The sequence below is a fragment of the Ranitomeya variabilis genome, chromosome 2, assembly GCF_051348905.1.
Source record: "Ranitomeya variabilis isolate aRanVar5 chromosome 2, aRanVar5.hap1, whole genome shotgun sequence".
In the NCBI taxonomy this organism is placed as follows: Eukaryota; Metazoa; Chordata; class Amphibia; order Anura; family Dendrobatidae; genus Ranitomeya; species Ranitomeya variabilis.
Window position 1 is genome coordinate 208962310 of NC_135233.1, and position 14111 is coordinate 208976420.

Consider the following 14111-nt stretch of genomic DNA (forward strand, 5'->3'; position numbering starts at 1 on the left):
GATTTGTATTATACAGTATGGAGAACTATGGGGTGTATTATACTATGTAGAGTGGTATGGGTTACATTAGACTGTATGGCGGTCAATGTTGTGCGCGTTGTACAATATGCAAAACTGTTTTGCACTTTCCACTATATTGCGGACTGTGGGGTGCATTATACTGTATGGAGAGCGTTGGGGTGAGCATTATACCATGTGGAGGACTATGGGATGCATTATTCTATATGGAGGTCTTTGAGGTACATTATACTGTATGGAGGACTATGGGGTGTGTATTGCACTCACTGCATTGAGGACTATGTGGTGTGTATTATACTGTAGGAAGGGGTATGCTGTGTATTAAACTGTATGGAGCACTATGGGGTGTGTGTTATACTGTATGGAGTACTATGGGGTGTATTACACTGTATGAAGCACTATGGGGTGTATTACACTATGTAGAGCAGTATGCGAGGTGTTTTATATGATTTAGAGCACTATGAGGTGTACATTATACTGCATGGAGCACTATGAGTCACATTATACTATATGGAGAATTATGGGGTGTGTGCATTGTACAATATGAAGACCTGGGTGCACTTTATACTATATTGAGTACTGTGAGGTGCATTATATTATGTGGAGCACTATGGGTGTGTATTATACTATGTGGGACACTATGAGAGGTGTATTCTATGTAGTGCACTATGGGGTCTGTATCATACTGTGTTTAGCACTATGGGGTGTGCATTATACTGTATGGAGCACTATGGGGTGTATTATACTGTATAGATCACTATAGGGTGTTTATTATTCTGTATGGAGCACTAAGGGGTGTGTATTGTGTTATGCGGAACACTATGGGAGTTGGAATTATACTATGTAGAGCACTATGGGTGTGTATTATACTGTATGGTGCACTATGTGGTATATTCTACTATATGGTGTAATGAGTCACATTACACTATATGAAAAACTATGGTATGTGCATTGTACAATATAAAGGACTGTGGGTGCTTTATTTTATATGGAGCACTATGGGTGTGTGAAATACTATGGTATAGCACTATGGGGTGTATATTACACTGTATGGAGGACTGAGATTTGTATTATACTGTATGGAGGACTATGGTGTGAGTACTATAATGCATGAAGCACTATGGGTTGTGTATTATACTGTATGGAGCTCTATTGGGGTGGATTCTACTATATGGAGTTCCCCTGAGTCACATTATACTATATGGAGAACTATGGTGTGTGCATTGAACAATACGAAGGACTGTGGTGCACTTTATGCTATATGGTGGACTGCATTATACTATGTGGAGGACTATGGGATGCATTATATTATGTGGAGCACTATGGGTTGTGTATTATACTGTATGGAGGACTGTGGGGTGTGTAGTATACTCAATGGAGGACTAGGGGGTGTATATTATACTGTATGGAGCACCATGGGGTGTGTTATACTATGTAGCGTACTATGGTGTGTGTATTATACTGTATGGAGCACAATGAGGACTGTATTATACTGTATGGAGCACTATGGGGTGAATTATACTATATATTGCACATTATACTATTTGATGGACTTTGGTGGGTGCATTACACTATGTGGAGGACTATGGGCTGCATTATATTATGTGGAGCACTATTTGGTGCATTATACTGTATGGAGTGACTATGGGGTGTGTTTTATACTGTATGGAGCACTATGGGGTGTGTATTGTACTGTGTGGAGCACTCTGGGGTGCATTATACTATATGGAGTAATATGAGTCACATTACACTATATGGAGAACTATGGTATGTACATTGCACAATATGAAGGACTGTGGGTGCATTATTTTATGTGGAGCAAAATGGACAGTATTATACTGTATGGAGGAATATGGGTGTATTATACTGTATGGAGGACTATGGGGTGTGTGGTATACTCTATGGAGGACTATGGGGTGTGTATTATACTGTATGGAGCACTATAGGGTGTCCATGGGTGTGTGGATTGTACAAAATGCAAAACTGTTTTGCCCTTTATACTATATTGAGGACTGTGAGGTACATTATACTATGTGGAGAACTATGGGGTGTGTATTATACTATGTGGAGGTCTATGGGGTGTGCATTATACTATAAGGAGGACTATGGGATGTGTATTATACTATGCAGAACACTATGGAGTGTGTATTACACTATTATGGACTATGTGGTGTATATTATACTGTTTGGAGCACTATGGGGTGGATTGTTCTATGAGTCTACTGTATTGGAGGTTTATGGTGTGTGGATTGTACAAAATGCAAAACTGTTTTGCACTTTATACTATATTGAGGTGCATTATACTATGTGGGAAACTATGAGGTGTGTATTATACTGTATGGAGTAATATGGGGTGTATTATACTGTATTTAGCACTATGGGTTGTGTATTATACTATGTGGAGCACTATGGGAGGAGTATTTTACTATGTAGAGCACTGAGGTGTTTATTATCCTTTATGGAGGACTATGGGGTGTGTCTTATACTGTATGGTGGACTATGGTGTGTGTTTTACAATGCATGGGGCACTATGGGTTGTGTGTTACACTGTATGGAGCTCTATGGGGTGTATTATACTATATGGAGTATTATGAGTCCCATTATACTATATGGAGAACTATGGTGTGTGCATTCAACAATACAAAGGACTGTGGTGCACTTTATACTATATGGAGCACTATGGGGTGTTTATTTCACTGTTTTGATGACTATGGAGCGTGTATTATACTGTATGGAAAACTGTATGGAGCACTATGTGGTGAATTATACTATATGGCGTGCTATTGGTAACTTTATCCTATATGGAAGACTATGGTGTGTGCATTGTACAATAAGGAGGGCTGTGGTGTACTTTATACTATATGGAGAACTGTGGGGTGTATTATACTGTGTGGAGAATGAAGGGGTGCATTATATTATGTGGAGCATGATGGGTGTGCACTATTGGGTGTATTATACTGTGTGGAGGAGTATGGGACATGTAGTATACTGTATGGAGCTCAATGGGGTGTGTATTATAGTGTATGGAGCTCTATGGGGTGTGTATTATACTGTATGGAGCACTGTTGGGTGTGTATTATACTGTATGGAGGACTATGGGATTTGTATTATACTGTATGGAGGAGTATGATGTGTATTATACTGTATGGAGGACTATGGGGTGCATTATACTATCTGAAGGACTATGGGGTGCATTATACAATGTATAGCACTATGGGTGAGTATTATATAATGTGGAGGACTATGGGATATGCATTACGCTATGTGGAGGACTATAGGGTGCATTATACTATATGGAGGACTGTGGTGTATTGTACTATGTGAAGCACTATGGGGTGTGTATTACATTATTGTGGACTATGGGGTGTGTATTACTGTATGGAGGACTATAGGGTGTGTTATACTCTATGGAGGTCTATGCTGTGTGCATTGTACAATATACAAAACTGTTTTGCACTTCATACTATATTGAGAACTGTGGGGTGCATTATTCTATGTAGAGAACTATGGGGTGTGCATTATACTGTATGGGGTGTGTATTTTACTGTATGGAGGACTATGGGCTGTGTATTATAATATGTGGAACACTATGGGATGTGACTTATACTTTGTAGACCATTATTATTATTATACTTTATGGAGCACTATGGGTTGGATTACACGATATGAAGTACTACGAGTCACATTACTGTATGGAGGTCTATGGTGTGTGCATTGTATAATATGCAAAACTTTTGCACTTTATACTATATTGAGGAGTGGGGGGTGCATTATACTGTATGGAGGATTATGAGGTGGATTACGCTATATGGAGTACTGTGAGTCACATTATACTGTATGGAGAACTATGGTGTGTGAATTGAACAATATGAAGGACTGTGGGGCACTTTATACTATATTTTGTGAACTGCGGGGTGCATTATACTATGTGGACTATGGGCTGCATTATATTATGTGGAGCACTCTGGATGTGTATTTTACTATGTGAAGCACTATGGGGTGTATTAGACTGTATGGAGAACTATTGGGTAAATTATACTACACGGAGTGGGTCACATTATACTATATGTAGGAGTATCATCTGTGCATTGCACAGTATGGAGGACTGTGGTGCACTTCATACTATATGGAGGACTGTGAGGTTAATTCTACTATGCGGAGGACTATAGGGTGCATTATATTATGTGCAGGATTATGCAAGTGTATCATACTGCATGGAGCTCTATGGGGTGTGTATTATACTGTATGGAGCACTATGTGGTGTATTATACTATGTGGAGTACTATGGGTCACATTCTGTATGGAGGTTTATGGTGTGTGCATTGTACAATATGGAAAATGGTTTTGCACTTTATACTATATTGAGGACTGTGGGGTGCGCTATACTGTATGGAGGACTATGTTGTGTGCATTGTACAGTATGGAGGGCTGTGGTGCACTTTATACTATATGGAGCACTATGGGGTGTGTTTCACTGTATTGATGACTATGGGGTATTATACTGTATGGAGAACTATGGGGTAAATTATTCTACATGAAGTTCTATGGGTCACATTATACTATATGAAGGACTATCGTGTGCATTGTACAATATGGAGGACAGTGGCACACTTGATACTGTATGGAGGACTGTGAGGTACATTATACTCTGTAGAGGACTATAGGGTGCATTATATTATATACAGGACTATGGGTGTGTATTATACTGTATAGAGGACTATGGGGTGTGTATTTTACTGTATGGAGCACTGTGGGGCTGTGTATTATGCTATATGGAGAACTGTGGTGTGTGCATTGTACAATTTGGAGGACTGGTGCACCTTATATTATACAGAGAACTGTGGGCTGCATTATACTATGTGGATGACTGGGTTGTGTATTATACTGTGTAGAGCACTACGGGTTGTGTATTATACTGTATGGAGCATTGTGGGGTGTATTATACTGTATAAACCACTATTGGGTATGTTTCTTACTATGTAGAGCTCTATGGGGTGCGTATTTTACTGTGTGTAGCACTATGTGGTGATTTATACTATACGGCACGTTATGGGTCACATTATACCATATGGAGGACTATGGTGTGTGCACCGCACAATATGGATGACTGTGGGGTGCATTATATTATGGGGAACTCCATGGAGAGTATCATGCTGTATGTAGGGCTATGGGGTGTGTATTATACTGTATGGGGGACTATGTGGTGTGTATTATGCTGTATGGAACACTAGGGGTTTGTGTTATACTATCTGGAGCACTATGAGGTGTATTAAACGATATGGCGTGCTATGGGTCACATTATCCTATATGGAGGACAATGGTGTGTGCATTGTATAACATGGAGGACTGTAATGCCCTTTATACTTTGTGTAGGACTATGGGGTGCATTATATAATGTGGATCACTATGGGGTGTAGTACACTGTATGGAGCACTATGAGGTGTGTATTCTACTGTATGGAGAACTATGTGGTGTGTATTATACTGTGGAGAACAATGGGGTAAAATTATACTACATGGAATGCTGTGGGTCACATTATACTTTATAGAGAACTATGGTGTGTGTATTGTACAATATGAAGGACTGTGGTGCACCTAATACTATGTGGAGGACTGTGGTATACATTGTACTATGTGGAGATCTATAGGGTGTATTATACTGTATGGAGGAGTATGGGTTGTGTAATATACTGTATGGAGCACTGAGGTGTATTGTACTATGCAGAGCACTACTGGGTTTGTATTATACTGTGTGGACTATGAGGTGTATTATACTGTATGGAGGACTATGGGGAATGTTTTATAGTGTATGGATCACTATGGGGTGTGTATTATACTGTATGGAGCACTATTAGGTGTGTCTTATACTATGTAGAGCACTACGGGGTGTGTATTATACTGTATGGAGCACTATGGGGTGGATTATACTATGTGGAGTACTATGAGTCACATACTATTTGGAGAACTATCGTGTGTGTTCATTGTACAATATGAAGGACTGTGGTACACTTTGTACTATATGGAGGACTATGGGGTGCATTATATTATGTGGAGCACTATGTGGTGTGTATTATACTGAATGGAGGACTATGGGGTGTGTATTATACTGTATGGAGAACTATGTGGTGTGTATTATACTGTCTGGAGAACGCTGGGGTAAAATTATACTACATGGAATGCTATGGGTCACATTATGCTTTATAGAGGACTATGGTGTGTGTATTGTACAATATGGAGGACTGTGGTGCACTTTATACTATATGGAGGACTGTGAGGTACATTATACTATCTGGAGTACTATAAGGTGCATTTATATTATGTTCAGGACTATGGGTGTGTATTATACTGTATGGAGTGCTATGGGTCACATTATACTGTATGGAGGTCTATGGTGTGTGCATTGTACAATATGAAACACTGTTTTGCACTTTATACTATATGGAGGCTTATAGGGTATATTATACTATGTGGAGGAATATGGGGTGCATTATACTAAACAAACAAAATACTTCCTGTTCATTGACTGATTGGATTGTTTATGCCAGAACTGAAATCATTGTTCTCGGCAGCACATCACCCGGTGCAACCTGCAGTTATGTGGTTGATAACATGATACTGTAATGTATGAGGGCAGATTGATCTAATGGTGATCTTTTTGTGCCCATCATTCTTCCTCAGCCAGTGTAGAGGCTGGAAAACAAATGTTGAACGACTTCAATATTCTCGATCACACTCGTTTAGCGGCCTGAAATCAGCGCATGTAAATACAACCGAAATGTTTGTGTGATGGTGCAATATATGAGCCATTGGGATCCCATTTTAAACTTTTGCCCAGGGTCTACTTTGTCTCAAATTGGTCCTGGTTGTATTTGTAGATGCACCTTCCAATGTCGCTTGCATTCTCTTTCTAGGTAATACTTTTATATTAAAGGACTGACTGTGGTAACTGTGCCATCTGCTAGTGTTTACAGGGGTCTACATGGTAATTTGCAAAATGTTCATTTTTAATTATCTACCTCAGTATAAGCGGCTTTGAAAAATAAGACACATTTAAGATATGTTCACCCTTCTGTAGTGGTGCTCAGTAACATCTGATGTTTATAATGGGGATCTATCATGTTTTCGTTGTGTTGCTCCACATTTCGTAGCGATCTGATAATAGTGCCTAAACCTGTGACGGACACTCCAATGCAGGCAGGTACATGCATATTTACAGAGAGAGGTCCTGACTGTGATACCATAATCCATAAGGATTGATTTGAGAAACCTGTTACAATATTTAATGTAATCCTGGTGCAAGTAACAAAGTCTGTGACAAATTATAGAAGCAGGTGCAGAATATAGTGAGAAATGTAGAGATTAGTAGGGCCCGAGTGGTGATGGCTGTATATACCTGTTGTGGGATATAGCCGTGCGCTCTCAGTATCCGCATTGCCTGGTTATTTTCACTCAGTGCAGCAAAGCTATGTTAACCCTTTTATAGTGGCTGAATACCTCGAGAGTTCTCATCAATGGACGTGTCCATGATCCTTGTGTTGTCCATGCTTGAAGTCCACTGAAAGCACTGACTTATTATTTGCTTATATTTTCTAGGTGTGCTTTGCACTATAAACATTGATGACTGTGAACGCAATCCATGTGAGAATGGAGCAACGTGTGAAGATGGAGTTGCATACTATACCTGTAAATGTCCAGCACCTTGGGGAGGTAAAAACTGCTCCATAGAGCTGCTGGGGTGCATAAATCATAGCTGCCAAAATGGTGCCATGTGCATTCCCACCTATGAAGAAGAGATCCATGCTCATTCCTGCAAATGCCAACCAGGCTTTTATGGGCAGGATTGTTCCACTCCCACCACATTTTCCTTCTCATCGAGTGGGTATGTGATCTATGAACTGGAAGTGTCCAATAATAGTAGGACGAGTATTGAAGACACGGTCCACATGGCAGTACGGTTTAGAACAACTCTGCCTGATGTGGTTCTCCTGTATCGAGGTAATGAAACAAGTTATCTAATACTTGAACTCTTTAATGGACTTCTGCAAGTCCTATACAAAAATGCCAATAGTTCTTCAGTCGTGGTTATAAATAAACATTACGTAGACGACGGTGATTGGCATAAAGCAGAGGTGACTTTGAATTCAGACCTTCATCTGTTGCTTCACCATGAAAATTGCACCAATGGTACTTGTTCTCACTTTCAACCTTTGCTCACCGATTATGATCCTGAGCTTCCGAAGTCATTCACAAAGGTCTACATAGGCGGTCTTACCCAGGACTCTCTACTAGACAATACACAGAGCAAGCAAAATTTTACTGGATGTTTAGAAGATCTTACGATTGACTCCAGAGTTCTGCTACCGCAACATATTGGAGATGACCAATCCTATGATATCACTCTGGGATGTAACAAAACAGACTGGTGCCAATCCAGTCCGTGTCACCATGGATCAAAATGCATTGACCGATGGATCAACCATGAATGTGCCTGTATCAGACCATATACAGGTCCAACCTGCTTGGAAGGTATGTACGTGATTACTGATTCTTTTTATTTATATAGATGATAATGTGTGCATCCTGTAAAGCGCTGCAGAATATGTTAGCGCTATATAAAAATAAAGATGATTATTATTATTATTATTTATTAGCCTTTTTCAACTTTGTGTTGGGTATTACTACTTTTTTTCTGGTCATTTGATAAAATTTCACACTTCAGTAGCTGCAGAAAGAGCCATGGCATTTGTAGTTTTGGCGATATTTTTGCTAAATTTGGTTTGTGTAGAGAACCCCCCAAATAGCCACACCAGGTACAAGATCTTAAACATCTGAATCACAACTTGGGTAACAAGTTTAATTACTCATACTTGCCAACTATTGAAATGCTCTTTTATGAGGACATTTTTCCACCATAGCCATGCCCTTTTTTCACACCACCCATTTTGATCACTGAGCATATCGACGTCACACTTTCTGGGAGCACCCAGGAGATTTGCCAACTCTTCAAGTCGTCCAGGAGGGGGGTCTCCATTTTTCTTTTCCAGGAGCCTCCCAGATGTTTTGTAAGTTATTAAATGCTATAGGTTGTTCTTCTCTAGTTGCAGAAGCCTTTTATCCCTTGTATCTTCCCACACTTAACACACTAGTCTTGTGGACTCCCAGTCTACTTGTCTCATTTTCTATCTGTTTGATTGAGTGTACATTTATTTCTCTCTATTTCCGCAGAATACACACCTGGGACGTTCTTCGGGGAAGATATTCCTACTTTTGCCAACTTCACAATCACCCAAAATTTAGGCGACACTTTTAATATATCTGCATTTATCAGGACACGTAAACCAGATGGCCTGGTGCTGCAGATCAGTAATGGTACCACCGATTACTTAACAATCTACCTAAAATCTGGACAAATTCATATTAAGCTTTTGTCAGAAACAATCTCTTTCAAGGAATATATCAGCAATGGCAAAAAGCACATGATTAATATATTCTTTAAGGGACTTGTCAAACTAAATATTAACAAGTTTGAAGAAGAGTTAGAGCAGCTCCCGCCAATATCCATTTCTGCAGAATACACTGTCCTCGTTGGAGGAATGCCACCAGGTGAAAACATCGAGCAGTGGGGTGGATATTTCAAAGGATGTCTCCAAGATGTTCGAATAAAAGAAAAGCGTTTAGAGTTTTTCTCGATGGATAGTGAAGATGAGGGAGTTTATCCAGCTTCCATCAGTAATGTCAGGATGAATTGTGTGTCTGATGACGTGTGTCAGGTAAGCATACCCTATCCGAAATTAGATGTTCCTGCCACATTTATTATATATACAGTATATTATATGCATTTTTCAATGCCATACTCTGCTTTTTGGAGGTTCTTCAAGAAAAATAATATTTTAAATCCCAAATATTCCAGATAGTGATTGGCAAAGATACTTTTTTTGGTGGTTCAAAATAATATATGGTACCTGATCAAGTTGTTTTCTTCATTGCTGGTGTAATATATTTTTACAGAGTATTTTTTATCATCTTGCACTTTCACAATTGTTAAAGTAAATTTTCTGAATAACTCAGCAGTATTACCTTACACAAACCATTGCATGTGAAATCCTGAAACCTAATAGATTTGTGTTCCTTCTAACTTAGAGACTCGTTCACTGTCTTCTTCTAAACTGGTTTGTCCTAAACCATGGCAAATAAATATTGCTATATAGCTACAAATAATTTGGCATTCAGCGCTGGCAGTGTTTCCAGTGAGGCTCACCTCTGCATTGGTAGGTAACATGTTGTGGATCTCGGACATGTACACAATACATGACGATTGTGCTGGCATGTGCTCACCTCCTGAAGCCAAAGTGAGCAGCGACGGAAACCCCTTTCATGGGGTTATGAGTTATGGTGACATCCATGGAGTGTAAGGCAGTGAAAATGTTAATATTAAGCCTTCCTCTGGCTACCAGAAATACTAAGGTCTGCATCCTTAAAGTAGATTTAGGGGTGATCTAGAGTAGAATATCAAGTAATGTTGCATATCTGGAGTTCAGTGTGTTACTCATTCTTCTAGGCTCAAGAGTTGGCTGCAGAAAGGCTGAACCTAGAATGAACAGATACTTTCCTCCCCACACACGCATGCCCCCATCTCTTGTGCCCCTCTCCCTTACAGACTGATTCTAATGCACTCTTCCACATACTTCTCTACATGTCTCTCTTTGTTGCAGATTACTCTCCGTGGTCCCCTGTGTTGCATACAGACTACATGTGGTCCTGCCTCCCATGCCCCTCCAGAGTTCTCCTGGTCATCCCACCCTCTTTTTTTAGTGACTCCATGGTCCATTGTTCAACTTTTTGTATCCTTCCTACACTGATCAAAAATGAGTTTTGGGAGATGGAGAGTCCTGAACCCAACATTCAGCCTGGTTGATTACAAGGTTCTCCCACTTAATCAGCGTTCTATCTGATCATTAATCCACCCTAAAATAATACAAGTAGGAGTCTTCAAGCTGCACAGCCGCACTGCAGAACAAAAAAGTGACCAGTGACCTCTTCCTGACCATCCAGTGGCTTAACTTTCCCATTTCCCTGTCTGCAGGTTCCATATAAATAGAAACTTTTAGAGGAGGGAGCGCAGCTGCATTGTGCATGCGAAGCTGCAACCACAGAAAAAGTGTATTTGCAAAAAAAAAGTGTAAAAAATGCAGATTACCTATAGTTTTATATCGTGATTAAGGGAATGAATAGATTTTCATCTTCATTTCTCTAGTCCAGTCCATGTAAGAATAATGGCATTTGCACCGTTACCTGGAATGACTTCACCTGCAAGTGTTCTGCCAACTTCACTGGACCAACATGTGAAGAGCCGGTGTGGTGTCAGCGGAGGCCTTGTCCACCAGAGTCCACCTGCAAGGACTTTACTGGAGGGTATACTTGTAAGTATTGTTCATTTTATACTAGTTTTTATTTACTCATCTGAAGCATTTTACAATCATTTATTTGTATTTCTGAACGAACAATGTAAATTAAAAGACAGAATCGGAACAAAACACAGGAGGGAATATAATATGACTAGATGGTGGCCCGATTCTAACGCATCGGGTATTCTACAATCTGTATGTTGTTTATTTACAAAGTTTTCAGAATAATGCAATTTACACACAGGATTCAGCCGGCCGCGAGCAATTAGCGAAGCGTGGTTCAAATTGCCACGTAGTATGTAGCACAGCCCACGTAGTATATTGCTCAGCCACGTAGTATATTGCTCAGCCACGCAGTATATTGCTCAGCCACGCAGTATATTGCTCAGCCACGCAGTATATTGCCCAGCCACGTAGTATATTGCCCAGCCACGTAATATATTGCACAGCCACGTAATATATTGCACAGCCACGTAATATATTGCACAGCCACATAGTATATAGCACAGAGATGTAGTATATAACACTGTCCATGCAGTATATAACATAGGCCACGTAGTATTTAGCACAGCGATGTAGTATATTGCCCAGCCAAATAATACCACATCCACGTAGTATATAGCACAGCCCACATAGTATATAGCACAGATATGTAGTATATACCACAGCCCACGCAGTATCTAACACAGCCCACGTAGTATATAGCAATGTAGGCACCATATCCCTGTTTAAAAAAAAGAATTAAAATAAAAAAGTTATATTCTCACCCTCCGTCGGCCCCCCGGATCCAGCCGAGACGTTTACCGATGGTTCTTGCGACACTCTGATCCCAAGAGTGCATTGCGGTCTCGCGAGATGATGATGTAGCGGTCTCGCGTTACCGCTATGCCATCATCTCGCGAGACCGCAATGCATGGACCGGTCACCTGAGCGTCGCGAGGAGCGGGAAAGGCCTCGGCTGGATCTGGGGGGCCGACGGAGGGTGAGTATATGATGATTTTTTTTTTAATTATTATTTTTAACATTAGATCTTTTTACTATTGATGCTGCATAGGCAGCATCAATAGTGAAAAGTTGGTCACACAGGGTTAATAGCAGCGTTAACAGAGCGCGTTACACCGCGGCATAACGCGGTCCGTTAATGCTGCCATTAACCCTTTGTGAGCGCTGACTGGAGGGGACTATGGAGCGGGCACTGACTGCAGGGAGTAAGGAGCGGCTGTTTTGCCGCCGGACTGTGCCCGTCACTGATTGGTCGTGGCCGTTTTGCCGTGACCAATCAGCGACTTGGGATTTCCGTGACAGACAGACAGACAGAAGGACAGACAGAATACGGAAGTGACCCTTAGACAATTATATAGTAGAGGTCTCGAAACAATTGTCCACAACAGCCTGTGATTGGCTTGTGGTCATATGGTCGTGTCAGGACATCATTGTTTGATTAGAAAGTCGAGAGAGGACCAGAGAGCATAGAAAGTGGAGCAGCTGGGGGTCAGTAAGATGAGTATGACTGCTGTTATTTATTTTACAACCTTTTATTGTTTTATGAGTTTTAGAGAATGTCAGGCCAAAGAGAACATTTTTACTAGGAGGACGAATGTTGTATTATACTCTGAATTAATAATTTTGAGACTGTTCCAGTTTGAGATGATTTGATCTCTCTCCTACCTGCAGGTCTGGTCAATGCCACTTTTAAAGAAGAAAGCTTGGTGATATTTACATCCCATAATTCATCAGAACTTCAGGTTGCATCTGTTTCATTGGACTTCCGGACCAGAGATACGGATGCTGTTTTGCTTGAAGCCTCCAAAGATCTGGACTATATTTCTATCTTCATTCAGGCCGGTCGATTACTAATCACTTTACACAGTGGGAACAATGTGGAAGGAATCCGTTTTGACTCAAAGATCACAATTTCTGATGCTTTATGGCACAGAGTTCAGATAATGATGGCCGTGGCTACAGATGTGTCTTCTCAGTGGATAATAAGTTTAGATGGGCACAATATGGCACTGCAGGCTAATGGTGGCAGCTTGAATTTCCTATTAGTAGACACTGCTGTTAACCTAGCAAAAAATTATACTGGATGCCTTGGACAAGTTTCCATCGGAGACCTATATCTTCCATTTGCTGATCAATCGTTTCCTCAACATTTCATTAAAACTGAAGTCATGTCACTGGAACTTGGATGCCAAGGAGAAGACGTGTGTAATCATGCCCCCTGTCAGCATGGTGGACAATGTCAAGATCTATTCAACTCCTTCAGCTGTACGTGTCCATCTGGATGGGAGGGTGTCCACTGTGAGCTCAATATTGACGATTGTAAGTCCAAGCCCTGTGCACATGGTTCGTGCTATGATCTAGAGAACGGCTATCGGTGTGACTGTTCTTCAGGATACACAGGCGAAAACTGTGAAATTAATGTTGATGACTGTCAGCATCATCAGTGCTTACATGGAGGGTCCTGCTTAGACGGTGTGAATAGCTACACATGCCGATGTCCAACCAATTATGTCGGGGCTTATTGCGAGTAAGTATCATTAGAGTATCTAAAAGAACATATAACATGAAAAAAAAACAACCAAAACTTTTCAACTTTAATGGTGGTTTTGATATATTTATCTTAATAGCCCATTTCAAAGACCATCTATAGAATAACTAAATTGACACATGGACAGTACTTTTCTCC

General features: G+C 40.5%; 1 protein-coding gene across 3 annotated transcripts in view; it reads left to right on the forward strand.

Annotated features, from left to right (window-relative positions):
• Positions 1 to 14111, forward strand: part of CRB2 (crumbs cell polarity complex component 2) — a 229814-nt gene that overhangs the window by 193994 nt on the left and 21709 nt on the right. For all 3 annotated transcript variants that reach the window (XM_077283531.1, XM_077283530.1, XM_077283532.1), the window contains exons 7-10: positions 7611 to 8543; positions 9243 to 9787; positions 11272 to 11437; positions 13097 to 13952. In XM_077283531.1, coding sequence (XP_077139646.1) covers positions 7611 to 8543; positions 9243 to 9787; positions 11272 to 11437; positions 13097 to 13952 — 2500 coding nt within the window. The remainder of the gene's footprint in view (positions 1 to 7610; positions 8544 to 9242; positions 9788 to 11271; positions 11438 to 13096; positions 13953 to 14111) is intronic.